The 15,235-nt window shown below is 48.6% G+C and overlaps 1 protein-coding gene across 1 annotated transcript in view; it reads left to right on the top strand.

Annotated features, from left to right (window-relative positions):
* LOC105485301 (collagen type IV alpha 1 chain) overlaps positions 1 to 15,235 on the top strand; it is a 153,305-nt gene that overhangs the window by 113,677 nt on the left and 24,393 nt on the right. The window contains exons 25-40 of the mRNA XM_071081046.1: positions 1,365 to 1,556; positions 2,133 to 2,301; positions 4,994 to 5,086; positions 5,173 to 5,277; positions 6,872 to 6,969; positions 8,837 to 8,987; positions 9,222 to 9,335; positions 10,017 to 10,184; positions 10,319 to 10,408; positions 11,216 to 11,368; positions 11,542 to 11,640; positions 11,753 to 11,842; positions 12,901 to 13,040; positions 13,509 to 13,635; positions 13,732 to 13,812; positions 14,260 to 14,358. Of these exons, the coding sequence (XP_070937147.1) occupies positions 1,365 to 1,556; positions 2,133 to 2,301; positions 4,994 to 5,086; positions 5,173 to 5,277; positions 6,872 to 6,969; positions 8,837 to 8,987; positions 9,222 to 9,335; positions 10,017 to 10,184; positions 10,319 to 10,408; positions 11,216 to 11,368; positions 11,542 to 11,640; positions 11,753 to 11,842; positions 12,901 to 13,040; positions 13,509 to 13,635; positions 13,732 to 13,812; positions 14,260 to 14,358 (1,969 nt within the window). The remainder of the gene's footprint in view (positions 1 to 1,364; positions 1,557 to 2,132; positions 2,302 to 4,993; positions 5,087 to 5,172; positions 5,278 to 6,871; positions 6,970 to 8,836; positions 8,988 to 9,221; positions 9,336 to 10,016; positions 10,185 to 10,318; positions 10,409 to 11,215; positions 11,369 to 11,541; positions 11,641 to 11,752; positions 11,843 to 12,900; positions 13,041 to 13,508; positions 13,636 to 13,731; positions 13,813 to 14,259; positions 14,359 to 15,235) is intronic.

Here is a 15,235-nt window from a genome sequence, read left to right on the forward strand (position 1 = left end):
CGGGCAGATTTTACTAACCATACCTAACTCTCCTTAGCACTCCAGGGGCACAGGCATAAGATACAAGTTTTGCAGCTGGAAATGCATAAATATGGATCCCAGTTCCAGCACTTTCTGGCTGGTTAGTCTTGGATCTATCACCTCACTTCTTTGAGTATCAGCTTCTTCCTCTGCTGTGTCCTGGTTTCCATGCTTTCCTTGCAGAGCTGCAATAAGGGTCAGAGATGCTATAGAAAGGGTCGTAATGCCTAGCAGGCTGGTAAGCAATACTCGCCATATGTTCAGTCTAAAGATTGGGCAAATGTTGGTCTGTCCTTGGTCTACCAACTCCCTCCTTTGAGAAGCACATAGTATATGCACACACAGAAGCGTGTGCATGTCAGTGATTCATATATATCTAAGAACCTTTTGAAAGGAAGTTTATGAAAAAGAATTCACATTAAGTGAATTGTGCCAGAGTTAAAATTCTGCCAAGTCAACAGGGAGTTTGAAGATGCCTTTCTCAGGCCTAAATGAACAAGTAAAAGGGACAATTACTTGAAACCTTTTCTGTGTTTTTTTTGTGTGTGTGTGTGTGAAATCCAAGTCTCAGGATGCTGGAGGAGAAACCATTGTGGGTATGGGTATTCTTTGCAGATTTAACTTTCCGGGAACTGAGCAATGTTCTAGTGTGAGTCTCTTGGGAAAGTCAGTTTGACTCTGCTGACTCGACATAACTTATAGAGCTGGCCCGGTGCCCACTCCGAGTTTCCTCTCTCACTGGTGCCCTGGAAGTCCTTATCTCTTCTGGAATTCTGGGCATGAGCATAAAAGGAAACCTGTTCAGTATTCACAGGAGTATTCAGCACTGGCCAGGAGGTGCTGACGGGTGGCTCACTGGGCCCAGAAGCTGGAGAAAAGGCTTCTGCGTGCCGGTGGGGCTGAGGCAGCAGGCAGAGCTGAGGACAGCGATTGTGCTTTGAGTCTGTCCATGACTGAAGCTGCATAATGAACCACACGTCAGTCAGCACCTCCTGATAGGTGCTGTGTGCTCCTGTGAATGTTGAGCAGTCGTTAGGGAAAGAAAGCTCCCTGAGGAGAGCTGGGTGCCCCAAGCCACACTGTAACTCCCTCTGCCCCATCCAGGTCTCTGTTTGAAATACCTAATTAAGATAAGTGTTTTTGTTAAAAACACAAGAAGTGCAGCAGACCAGGGCTTTGTCACAGAGCTCCTGGCTTGCATCTAGAAAATGAATGATGAGGTGTGAATGCATGACCATTTTCAAGAAGGCGGCTTCTTGATTCTGTGGTTGCCTGTGTTACAGTCACACTGGTGTGCTTCGTGGATGTGTTCTTCTGTGGATCACAAAGCTTTGTTCTTATAGGGGCCTCAAGGTACACCAGGGCTGATCGGCCAGCCAGGAGCCAAGGGGGAACCTGGTGAGATTTATTTCGACCTGCGGCTCAAAGGTGACAAAGGAGACCCAGGCTTTCCAGGACAGCCCGGCATGCCAGGGAGAGCGGGTTCTCCTGGAAGAGATGGCCGTCCGGGTCTTCCTGGCCCCAAGGGCTCGCCGGTATGTTTACCTCCAGTCTTTGAATGTGCATTTTACAATGTGGATCTGCAAAGAATCAAGAAATGAGTAATTTGAATCATATCTATGTATTTCTATCTCCTTGATGATGGCACAAATGAACTTGTTTCATGGTTCATGGAACAACTTAAGTCTATAAACCTAGGCATTGCCAGTTATTATTGACAAATAATTAGATGATAACAGATCAGTGTCTTCTGATGCATTTGAGGGAACGGAACAGATGTGTTTATGTATCTTTTTGCTTTGGATAGGAGGTGAAATCTGAAGTTAATAGTATTCATGTCATTGTTTTCAAAAGATTCCAGGTATCAACATCTTGTTCTCTAAAGTATCTCCCTAAGTAGATGAGGGAGGGAGAATGCTCATCTAAGGGAGAAGAATGCTGGTTTCACTTATTAACTACAAGGTGGCCCTCCTGGGAGGGTAGATGAAGTAAATAATAGTGTGAACTAGTGAACTCTAGTACTTATTGACCACAGATGTCAGAAGAATGTGATAAGGACAGGGTGTTGGTTTGTCTCTGGTAACAGTGTCTTTTTCCTCTTCTCACGTCAGGGTTCTGTAGGATTGAAAGGAGAGCGTGGTCCCCCTGGAGGAGTTGGATTCCCAGGCAGTCGTGGTGACACCGGCCCCCCTGGGCCTCCAGGATATGGTCCTACTGGTCCCATTGGTGACAAAGGACAAGCAGGCTTTCCTGGAGGCCCTGGGTCCCCAGGCCTGCCAGGTGAGGCCTGAGAAACTCCTGGTGCAACATGAAATTGTAAACGGAGGCGGGCGCAGGCACCTCAGGTGCACACAGAGTCCCGGGGCTCGCATAGGCTGGGGCTCACACTTGGCTTTGATTCTTCCAGGAGTTCGGGTGGGACCTGGGCAAGCCTTTAGCCTTTTGTGCCTTCCTTTCCTCATGTATGTGATGGGCCAGGTAATATGTAGGTTCTCCCTAAAAAGAACTTGGGTTTACAGTCCTCATAAGTAAGCATACAGCACACACCAGCTAAAATCAGCCTTTACGTAGAAGTCACACCGAGGTCAAGTCATTTTCCTCTCCTTACCCATTGGACTTTTCCCGATGAGCAGCCCATTTTGGCTTCTGTGTAGCCCGAGTGGTGTGATCTCCACTTCTTCACAGTAGGCAGACGCCTGTGAACGGATTTACAGAGGCCGCACAGCGCAATGGCGATTTCATTCCACGGTGGTTTTAGTTGTCTGCTGTTTTCTGAGTGAATCACACACGAAGCTCTATGCTGAGCATTGACAAGACGTGGTCAAAACCACAGATGCGGTCCCTGCCCTCTGGCACAGCCTGTTCAGAGGGTTTCCAGAGAACCGGTAGCAGGGATGAGTGTGGACTCCCTCGTCATTCTCCTCTCCCATGACTTGCTTATTTCAGGGCCAGTGGGAGGTGGGTGTGGCGCTGGGCCTTGCACACAGCAGGTGCTAATAGTTGATTAGCTGACTGCGATTCCCAGTAGACATGGAGCACTCCTTGTGCTCCCATAATGAGAGCACAATCCCATAATGAGACGAGGAGAGGCCAGGAATGCCTTGTGTGTAGATGAGGGAAGTAAATGCACGTTGCTAGGAAACATTCAGAAAGTTGTAAAAGTGAGTGAAGGGACTTAAAGTGATTAAAAATACATAACTAGTAAACCTTAAAAAACATAGTTATTTATAAAGTAGCTGGTGCCAGGCGTGGTGGGTCACGCCTGTAATCCTAGCCCTTTGGGAGGCCAAGGTGGGCAGATCACCTGAGATCAGGAGTTCGAGACCAGCCTGGCCAACATGGTGAAACCCTGGCATCTGTAATCACAGCTACTTGGGAGGCTGAGGCAGGAGAATTGCTAGAATTCAGGAGGCAGAGGTTGCAGTGAGCAACCATTGCAGCATCGCACCATTGCACTCCAGCTTGGATGACAGAACAAGACACTGTCTCAAAAGCAAGCAAACAAACAACACACACAGACACACACAGTCCAGTTCCTAAGCATTCCGGCATGGGAAATGTCAGCCAGCGTTTGATGGAAACCCAGGTGTAGTGTGCTAACATAACTGTTGCTCTTATCCTTCTCCCTGCTGTGTCATCAGTAAGTCCTTAGCATCAAGTTCTGACGCCGTTGATGGCTGTTCTTTGTTCAGAAGGGTCCCAGAAATGTCTCTTTTATGACTCCGTTAGAGGTAGGGTGATACCAGGTTTGATGGAGGAGGACTTTGGTGAACCAGGCATAGGGACTTCTGATCACTTTCCCTTGGGTCTCTTGATTCCACAATCAACAAATCAGGTGCCGTCTTTGTGCTTGTGACATCTGCAGGTTTTCGGAGCTGTTGAAGGGAATTAGCCTTTCTTTTGGCGAGAAACTACCATCAGAGAAACCAGCTGGAGTATTAACAAATATACACTAGCAGATGGGGAAGAAGGCTTCTGGGGAGGGGGGACAGGGCTGTTGATCCTCTGCCCACAGCTGTAGGGATCCTTGGCCATGCGGACCCAATTAGCTTCGAGATCAGAAAACAGACGTCTTTAATCTGCCAGAGCTGTGTTTAACTGTGGTGATCATAAAAGCCTGGCGCCCAGGGGTGTGTGTCACCAACAGCAGGTATTTCCTAGGGTCAGTCAGTTGATGTTTCCCACAGTCTATAGCTAAAGAATGTGCTGGCTGTTCTGGGGAGGCCCTACATAGCTTGAATCCTTACAAGGTATACGAAGATTCGGTGTATACATTCTTGAAGGGGAACCCTTTAGTCCTTTCTTAACAGCAAAACCCTGACACTCCAGTGGCTCTCCTAGGTATGAGTGCCCAGGGGACTGGGGCTGTGCTTCCTGGCTTGGGAGGAAGGATGGTTTTGCCTGTGCTATCTATCTCAAGTGAGCACAGAGCTCTCCAGCTGCACCATTACGGATAATGAATCACTTGTAATCACCTACAGATCATGTTGTTTGGATAATTTACAACCAAAGGAATGTAATTTAGGTTAACCTCAAAGCAACTTAGATTTTGGTAAATTGAGAGAGAACAGCAAAAGTATTTTGACTTTTTGAGACCGACTCACTAAGAAATCACCCAAAGTCATCTCACATGTTGTTGTTGTAGATTTTTCAGCTCCTTGTGACTCTTAATTGTGGACTCTTAAGGGATTCTTATATCTAACAAACATCTTGGTCATTTTGGACATACGTTTTGGGGAGAAGCGTAGCTCTCTGTGAAAGATCCTGGAAGCACTGGGGGAAGAAGTGGAGAACGCAGACAGAGGCTCTGCTCTCCGCGCAGGAAGAAGTGGAGAACAGACAGAGGCTCTGCTCTCCGGGCACTCGTGGTGCTGGGTGGGATGTGGTACGCAGCCCACCCGCTGCGTGTCCTCGCTCTGTTCCATGTGGTCCCCATTCCTTCATCTTTTGTCTTTGCTTTTTTTTTTCCTAGGTCCAAAGGGTGAACCAGGAAAAGTTGTTCCTTTACCAGGCCCCCCTGGAGCAGAAGGACTGCCGGGGTCCCCAGGCTTCCCAGGTCCCCAAGGTACGGTTGGAATTCCAGCTCACCGGGACACCACAAGAGTTTCCTCACGTTTTTCTCACGCTGACCGTTGGTCTTTCTCACCACAGGAGACCGAGGCTTTCCTGGAACCCCAGGAAGGCCAGGCCTGCCAGGAGAGAAGGGTGCTGTGGGCCAGCCAGGAATTGGATTTCCAGGGCCCCCTGGCCCCAAAGGTAACCCTGCCAGACGGATGCGAGCCTTTGGTCTGCCTGTGACTTCCGTGAGAAAAGAGGGGGTAGTAGACATAAAAACACCACAGAAGCTGGTGACTGCTGTTCAGGGAGGCTTCCTGAGGAGCCCAAGCGGTGCTGAGCACAGCGATTTCAGGCGCTTCTATGCAATAGCTGCCTTGTAGTGTAGGGATTGGTTGGGAAGATGGGACGCTAAGGCTGTGCAAGCTGCATGGACACTGCCACCAACGGCGCCTGCTGAAACCCACCTTCCAGGTGTTTGCTTTTATCTGTGAGGAAGACTTGCGGTCCACCTGAACACAGCCAGTGTGGGTTGGGAGTTGCGGGAGCACGCAAGGGGAGGTGCAGGGAGTTGTAGGGAGGGGACTTTGCTCCGAGGGGAGGAGTCCTATGGGTGTTAGAGCCGTCACTTCCTGCTGAAGTGACACTGGAAGGAGGTAAGGAGGGAATTTCTTTTTTCCCTGCTTTTCACATTTCTTAGGTCTACTTGTCCTTCAGGTAGACTCTGATCAACACACGTGTCATCACATCCTTCTGTTCAGAACTGAGGAGAAGGTGCTGTGAGCACAAAAGGGATGTATTGTATAAGGAAGTTTGTCTTTGTACAACACACCATGCAGTCAAACTTAGGTTGAAATCTCCTCCAGGCTCCCAGGCTTCCTACCCAGCGGCTCCAGGCCCCATCCACCCTTACTGCTGTAGGCTGCTAGCTTGGAGAAAGGAGACGACAGCCCCTTTCCTCTGACAGCCACGCAATGCCCACCTACACCACGGCTGCTTCCCTCAGGCTGGGCAGGCAGCAGAGCGTCCGTGTTCAGGGCGGCCAGGCACTGAGGCCTCGCCACACTCACAACTCCCTCACATTCCCCCATTGCCTCACGCAGTGCCTCCTTCACTAGAGACCATGGCCCGTGTGACATGGAGTTGCTTGGCTTTGTGGCAGAAAGGAGGACAGCCACTCTAGGTCACACCCTATCTATGCAGCAGCCCTACAGGGGGTGTGATTCGGGCCTGTGCCATTGCAGACTTACAAATTACTGGACATCAGAGACCTCAGCGTTGCATACAAAGGGTCTGAACGAGTGGCTGGCCAGCTTCACGGCCCATCAGAGCTTCCAGGGCGGGGCACAGACAGTGGGCAGGTGTCCTTCAGTGACAGATCCTGTGGGATCTTGAAAAGTGGGCCTGCCTTATAGGTCCCTGGGGTCTGCATTTCTGATGAGATGATGGTGCCCCTGCCCCTCTAACCACACCTTGAGTAGATGAGTAAAAGTGCCCTTCTCATGGGCAGGCACCAAGGGGTTTATTTTGTTTGGGGAGAGTAGGATGGGAAAGAAAAGTTTGAAGAGAACAGAAGAAAAGGAAAGGAGAGAGAAAGAGGAGGGCAGAGGTGCTGGAAGAGGCGGCAGCGCACCTGACGCCCTCTGCTGGGCGGTCTCCCCTGGCCTCTTCCAGCCACCTCCGAAGGCCATTGACCTTCTCAGATCAAGTCGGCATATTTGGGCAAGACTAAAAGTGAAGAAAGTGGGGAACAGCATTGTAATTGGAATTTTTTTTTTTTAACTCTTCAAAACAGGTGTTGATGGCTTACCTGGAGACATGGGGCCTCCAGGGACTCCAGGTCGCCCGGGATTTAATGGCTTACCTGGGAACCCAGGTGTGCAGGGCCAGAAGGTGGGTGCCAAGCATTCCCTCAATGACCCTTCTCCCCCATCCTTATTATTAGTTGGACAGAAAAAACGCAGGTTATGAACCTCCCAGGACATGTCGGGCCAGCAGGTTTCTGTTTTTGATGAAATAGCATAGAATAGAAATAGAGAATATAGCACATGGAAGTGAGTATTTTGAGGGGAAATATTTGTTTTGATTTTATGAAACATTTGTTTCAATTTTATGAAATTGTATGACAGACATGTTCTTGCCTGTGTAAGCCAGAACTCAGGGTAAAATATGTTTCTTACTGTGAGAAGTAGATGAATGCTGTTTGAAAGCCACTGTCCTGAAAAAAGCATAGTCACCCAGGACAGTTTCTCAGCCTCAGCACCACTGGCATTCTGGGTTCAATAGTTCTTTTCTGTGGGGCCGCCCTGTGCCTTTGTAGTGCTTTTGGCAGGAGCAGCCCTCCCTCCTCTGATGCGTCACCAAAAGAGCACCCCCTTCCACCCAGTCACAACTGAAAATACCTCCAGACATTGGCAAATGTCACTAGGGCAACCAGGTTGCCCAGCTTGAGAACTATTGGTACAGGGTGAAGTCAGGATTCTCCTTGCCCTCAAATATTCTGCTACCAACTTGCCTATACTTGAAATTCTGCTCAGCAAATGTAAGTGACTACCAGTTAGATCCTTTCCTGTCCTGATTGTAAGGAACCGATGTGAAACTGCTGGAAGGCATTGGTACCAAACTGGAGAAAAGGCCAACAGCCATTGATAAACGTCGCCAGTGACGGACCCAGGTGGGGCCTGCTCCCTGTCCATCAGGAGAGGGCAGGTGGGCACCACAGGGGCCGCGCCTCTGGGATCCCAGGGCGGGTTTCTTCCCAAGAAATACATGACAGCAGGGTGCCCTCCTCTGGTGGCAAGGCTGAAGAGAAACCTTTGGACCTTTGTTTTTGTACAACCCGCCACCAGCTTCCCCTGATAACCTACGTTGCATTTGAACATTTAGTCAACCACAGCAGCATGCGGATCATCTTAAACTTAGTGCAAGACTCAGGAGTTAGTAAATGCCTAATGGAATGGGAATGAAAGATTTAGTTTGTGATTTAAGATACCGTGCTTCTTCAAGAATCCCCTTAATGGAGTTCATTCCATTTTGAAAATTTCCTTCTGTGACGTGTAGAGAAGTTACCACTGCCCACTAGTGTCCAAATCCTCCCTCTCTGGAAATATCATTTGCAGACAGGGGACACCAGTGAAGCACTGTGACATCATGGCCACCTGCTTGCTTCAGAGCCTAATCCAGTGCCTCTGTGCCTAATCCAGGCTGTTTCCAAGGCACCCTCACCCTTTATTTTAGTCATCTGTATCTAGCAAAGCCCAGTGAGTCATGCCATAGTTTAAAATGCTTAGTTTACTGTGAAACTTTCATTAATCCAGAAAACTAAATAACTGGTGTCCATGCTAGCCCTGGAACCTTGCCATCTCTTAGGAAGAACTCCATTAACTACTCACAAATCATATTTGGCATTTTACTGGTTACTTAGGGTCAGTGCTTTGTCACAGGCACCAGGCTGCAGAGTTGAGGGGACAAGGTCAGGACAGAAGACTTGAGAAGAATGTCATTTATCCATGGGGAGCCTTGCTTTTCGTCCTTTGTAAAATGAAAACAATATAAGTTACCCACCTACAGGGCTGGTGGTGAGATTGAAAAGATGTAATAGGTATGAGGAAGCTTTGCAAATGCTTGAAAAGGGTTGAACAGATAATATTCTTACTAAATGCATTGGCAGTATCTATTAAGTCTTCACTTACGCTATTGGTTTGATAAAAATATTGACTTTGCAAATCAATTTGCTTCTCTGTGCTTTGGGGATTTTCAGGGAGAGCCTGGAGTTGGTCTACCGGGACTCAAAGGTTTGCCAGGTCTTCCCGGCATTCCTGGCACACCTGGGGAGAAGGGGAGCATTGGGGTACCAGGCATTCCTGGAGAACACGGAGCGATCGGACCCCCTGGGCTTCAGGGGATCAGAGGTAACTTCTTGCAGATCATTCTGGACGGTTTCAAGGATGGGATGTGCTTACTTTTGCATTCCCAGAGCCCCTACCGTGTATATTTGATATGTATTTGTTGAACGAATGATGCAAATCCTGGAGGCCTAGAGCTCCTGGCATTCTGTTGCTGGGGCCATTTGTGTGCGTGGGTCTCCTATACCGGGAAACATGCCACTGCTCCTGCACAGCTTATTCTCAGTTTTTCTTCTCCAGGTGAACCGGGGCCTCCTGGATTGCCAGGCTCCGTGGGGTCTCCAGGAGTTCCAGGAGTTGGCCCCCCTGGAGCTAGGGGCCCCCCTGGAGGACAGGGACCACCGGGGTTGTCGGGTGAGTGACATGCTTCTAGAATTATCCCTTCCCAAAAGCATGCTTTCCTGAAGGATGGGAGATGAGGCTGAGGTCTCTCTGAAGGGAAGCTTAGCACAAGGTGTGAGATAAAAAGAGAAAAAATAAAACTCCAGTTTGTGAAAATAGGTTTGATTGTTTGCTTAAATGTAGTCCCAGATTTTTTTCCCACCCACTGAGATTATGTGCCAAAGAGACCTTTCCTTTATTGTATACTCAGTCACATTTTACATTTTATTCTAACTGATGTCTCTATATTACCTTTCCAGAGGAGGGTTCATTAGTTGTGGATAATTTAATTGCGTCCATATCTAGAACCTAGCTTTGCCTTTGATGGTAATAATCATAGAATTAAGGTGGTGCATGGAAATTAGAGTAAAACTAGCCCAAGTCCTAAATACTGTGGCAAGGCAGTGGTGGTGCTTAGGGTGGCGTTGCTGACTCTCAATGACAGGAAAGGGAGGTGCTTTTCTTTTAGAACAAGAGCCATTTGATTATCCTGATGACCCCAAACATCAACACCTAACAGATGATCCATTGAAGCCCCCAGTGTGGGCATGTTCACGTGCTTTCTGCAGAAAGTCATAGTTAAACAGAGCACTGTACATTGTAGATCATTCTGTAAATTCTGCTAAAAGTTATTTGCGTTTCACCCAACTGCAGGCCCTCCTGGAATAAAAGGAGAGAAGGGTTTCCCCGGATTCCCCGGACTGGACATGCCAGGCCCTAAAGGAGATAAAGGGTCTCAAGGACTTCCTGGCGTAACAGGACAGTCAGGGCTCCCTGGCCTTCCTGGACAGCAGGGGTCTCCTGGGATTCCTGGGTTTCCAGGTAAGTGATTTTTGAACTTCTGCCTGGATCCGTCATGAGGACATGGGCCTCCCCTTATTCTTTTTATGACTCTTAGCATTTGCCGTCAGCATTCAGAGCGAGGAAATGTTCACAGTCCTTTCCTTTGGCCACAGGTTCCAAGGGAGAAATGGGCGTCATGGGGACCCCCGGGCAGCCGGGCTCACCAGGACCAGTGGGTGTTCCGGGATTACCGGGTGAAAAAGGTAGGGGAACTGATAACCCTAGAAGCTCATCTTGTGTCTATTTTTCGATACCACTTGGGAAATTCCCAAGTTGTCATAGATCATGTTTCACTTTTAGAGGCCCACAAAAGAAGTTAAGAACATCAAGCCAAAGGCTAGGAGACCCCCTTCTTCCAGTAGGATTCCTGGTGCTCAGTGCACATGGGATTGAAACTGTGCTTGGCCAAGCAAATCAGAAAGAAACTGGGGCTTCCTTCTTGGCACAGATGAGATTCTTCTTGTGAGAAATGGTGGCATCTTCAGCCATGCCAAGACACAGGGACCGAGTCCTTAGACTCAAATTAGCAACCTGCGCAAGTTTACAAGGCTTCGTCTTTATTTCTTATCTTGTTATTTGAAGTTGATCCAAAATAGTGTCTTTTAAAAAGAAATACTGCAAATATGACAGATGAAAAGGTCGTTTGTTTAGTAGAATGGTAACATTCCTGTTCTATTATTTTGTATAGAACTTGAGGGGCACTGTGAATAAGAGTGGTAAAGATACGTAGGAAGGAGAGAAATGTAAGTTATCTAAACCTGAAAGCCAAGTCACAAGCATTAGAGTTATTAATGTATAATGAATTGTAGACAATGGCTTTTTACTGCTCATTTACCTGGGGTTGGATTCTTCTGTGTCTCAGACACTGGCCATTAATGCCATTTTGGACACGTTATTAGTGCTTTGTAGCCTCTTTGTCAGCTGCTCTCCCAGTCAACAAGAATGTGAGCCTTCTGAGCATCTCTGCAACACTGGCCCAGGCTCACCGGCGCCTTCTCTTTCCTCTGCAGGGGACCATGGCTTCCCGGGCTCCTCAGGACCCAGGGGAGACCCTGGCCTGAAAGGTGATAAGGGGGATGTCGGTCTCCCTGGCAAGCCTGGCTCCATGGATAAGGTGGACATGGGCAGCATGAAGGGCCAGAAGGGAGACCAAGGAGAAAAAGGCAAGTCCAGGAAGGCTTCTCATGGCCAAGCTCAGAACCACTATGTGTCTCTCCTGATAAGACAATGTGTGTTATCGGGTCCCCCATTAATAATACCAAACCAACCTGTGTTTCTGCAGCAACTTGCTTGCAAGCAAATGCAGGTCATTGCTATTTTCTTCTCTGATGTGTAGGACAAATTGGACCAATTGGTGAGAAAGGATCCCGAGGAGACCCTGGGACCCCAGGAGTGCCTGGAAAGGATGGGCAGGCAGGACAGCCTGGGCAGCCAGGTACGGTGTGCAGTTCCGGTCCCCAGTGTGGCAAGGGCTCGGGATGAGGCCTGTGTTCGCCAGCTCTTTCTGTAGATGTCAACCTGCCATATTGCTTTCTTCATGGTTCTAGGACCTAAAGGTGATCCAGGTATAAGTGGAACCCCAGGTGCTCCAGGACTTCCGGGACCAAAAGGATCTGTTGGTGGAATGGGCTTGCCAGGTAAACTGGGTTTAGAAGCGGGTTCTCTAGCATGTGTGCCTGTGGTGGTGGTAGGGCATGTCTGTAGAATGAGATCCTCTTCAGCTGAGACGGACAGAATCCAGGCAACTGTGTCTTTCACACGAATTCGCATCCTCAGCTCTGAATGGTCTCCCGCTCAGGGATGGATGGCATTTGGCTGACAGTATGGCCATTGCTAAGAAAACTCACCATCTAATGTAATAAAACATGGGCTGTATACAGCCAACTTTTGATGATCTCCAAGTGACCATCCCCTTGGCTAGAACCCTAGGAGACGTTGGCTTCTCCATCCAGGCTTCTCAGCCTGAGTAGCTCATAGCTCCAGAGCCCTTTGTGTTAGTTCAGAAGGATTGTCTGGACTCCTCTGCTCCAAGCCTGGACTAGCCTTAATGCTTTGCCATCAGTGTCTATTGCAGTGAGAGCAGCCGGGAAGAGGAGGAGAGTGAGGGAAGGGCTGGGTGGTGATGGTCCTCAGAGCTCACTCAGAAAGGAGGAGAGTTCAGGTGGGAAGCACATCTTTCCATCTCCTCCTGAGTCTTGATCAGGTGCTGTTATCACTTTAATTAAAATATAGGCATCTAGGTTGCTGGTCATGTCTATGTGTGAATAAGCTTGGCTATCAACATGCATCACAGAACTGAGTGTGCACGGACTCCGGCCTGCCTGCCTCATGGTCCCTGTGGTGTCTGGCTGATGAGAGCTGGCTGTGTAATAAAGAACATAAGATAGATTTGTATTCTGTTGAGAAAGTAAATATTCTAGGTAGTTAACGTATTTCTTCCATCTTATAATATGATGGTCTTAAAGGACAGGAGAGACATTTCCTAGCGTGGCTCTGATGTGATCTGGGTGACTGACATGTGCTGGGTCATGAGCCGATTGATACAGGAGGGATTTGTGTTCTTGTGTCTCATTCTTGGCTCGTGGGGGATTCACGTTCTTGTATCTCATTCTTGGCTGACTGTGGAAGTGCTTTTCCATTTGTAATACCAGCACTAGCTAAGCCCAAATCAAGTTTCAATTGTTTGTGTTTATAGGAACACCTGGAGAGAAAGGTGTGCCTGGCATCCCTGGCCCACAAGGTTCACCTGGCTTACAGGGAGAAAAAGGTGCAAAAGGAGCGAAAGGGCAGGCAGGCCCACCTGGCATAGGCATCCCAGGGCTGCCTGGTGAAAAGGTAACCAGCACTCTGCATGGAAAGGTCCCCTTCTCGCAGCTCAGTGGAGATGCTGTCTGAGAAATGCTCAGCAAATATCTCAGCACACTCAGTGAGTCATAACACACAGGGATTCCCGCAAGGCAGCACAGGCTGCCTCTCCTTCCCCTTGTATTCACTACCTCTCCCCCAAGGAAGAATCTAGAAACTGGTGAGATGCTAAGGTGGGAGACAGCTGTCACTGGGATAAAACAGAGAGGATGGAGGGCAAAGAGGGATGGCAAGTAGAAACCAGATGGTTGGCTCTGCTGTGCTTAAGTTTTCCTCTCCACTCAGAAGTGGACTTTGATTCTTTGGCGAGAAATCTGGAAATGGAGTTTTGCAATGCAATATTCATTGCACCAAAATGTATACCATTATCTATAATATGCCTACAGATGCATGCCCATGGACAAGTGTAAAGTTAACATGCCTGACTTTTACTTGCAGGGAGATCAAGGGATAGCGGGTTTCCCAGGAAGCCCTGGAGAGAAGGGAGAAAAAGGAAGCATCGGGATCCCAGGAATGCCAGGGTCCCCAGGCCTTAAAGGGTCTCCTGGGAGTGTTGGCTATCCAGGTAGGTGAGCGGGGCTTCTCTTGGACTTGGGGATCTAAGAAATCAAAGAAAAGCCCCAGACTTATGGATATTCTGGTGTTTTGTTTTTTTCTTTAGGGAGCCCTGGGCTGCCTGGAGAAAAAGGTGACAAAGGCCTCCCAGGATTGGATGGCATCCCTGGTGTCAAAGGAGAAGCAGGTAGAGGGCCCTCTTTGGGACACAGCCCGGGCACACAGAGAAGAGTGGCCAGGGGATGGGAGGCCCCAAGGGGTTCCCATCACAGATGGGGAGCAGGGAGGCCAACTCTCCTGTCTCCCATTTCCAGATGGGAAAACTGAGTCTAGTGCAGGTTACGGGGTCTTTCTGAGGTCTTGTCCCTAGCAGGATCTAGGACTCAAATCTCCAAACTGTTTTTGTAGCTGTCATGGAGTTTTTGTCACCAGCTTTTGAGGGTCAGGGTTTGGTGGTGTTGCTGAAAGCATGCAGGGTCCTTTCTGAAGGGAAGTCAGAACGGACCTCAGGAAAACCAGGTGTGCTTGGGAGGGAACGACTCCCTTAAAGGATATCAGCAAAGGACCATTTGGTATGGCAACTAGGGTGCTGTGAGAGGTTGTGCAGGTGTCTGATGTGACTTTTCTCTTTGAGGTTTTCCTGGGACGCCTGGCCCCACAGGCCCAGCTGGCCAGAAAGGGGAGCCAGGCAGTGACGGAATCCCGGGCTCGGCAGGAGAGAAGGGTGAACCAGGTATGGTCCAATGCCCCCTCTATCAGAATCAGCAGCGTGCACTCCCAGAGACCTGCAGACTGCCTGTGTTCAGTGGACAGAACTAGGCACAGAGCAGCCCCTAGACTGCCCATCCCTGCAACTATTTAAACACTGATGTGGACGTGTGGAGTAGAATGGGATGAGAGGAGGGGAAGAAGGGAAGTGGGATTTATTATCCCATAAATACTTAGGGCATCTTCCCCTGAAATAACCTGAGCTCTCAGTGGTGAGTCAGAGACACATAAAATACCTGCTGTCAGAACGCTTGCCATTTCCCTTGTGGTTACTATGACAAAACAAAGCAAAGCAAAACAAAACTCTTTTCTCTGCCCAGCATTTCCCCATTTGAGGGGGAACGGTTGGAAATATTGGTTGGCCCCTGAGTCTGCTCCTGTCACAGATGGGCCTTAACTTGGCTATAACTTGGACAGAAGTGCAGGTGTGATGATGACAATCACATACACAGTAATATTCATATTTAATGCAAGAGAGAGAGAAACACACCATTTGAAGCAGGTTACCCCTGAGTTGAGGGGACACTGGGAAGACCACCAAGAGCTTCCACAGCTATTGGTTCTGGCCTCTTTCTTAAGTTCATTTTTTTTATTCCATAACTTTATATTACATACATTCGTTTTTCTATACAAACAATTCATTAAAATACCCCTGCACTCCTTTCCCCCCATTTGAATCTTCCCTCAAGCCCTTTGCTGACATTTGTCATCTCCCCAGCATCTGCTGCCCCAAATCTCTTTGGCTCTCCCCACCTCCCTGAGAATAGCAATTAGCTGGATGATTGTCTGAGAATCCCATTTGCACAGATCGTTTCTGCTAAATGCCATGATGGTTCTGAGCT

This window comes from Macaca nemestrina, chromosome 16, assembly GCF_043159975.1.
Source record: "Macaca nemestrina isolate mMacNem1 chromosome 16, mMacNem.hap1, whole genome shotgun sequence".
NCBI lineage: Eukaryota > Metazoa > Chordata > Mammalia > Primates > Cercopithecidae > Macaca > Macaca nemestrina.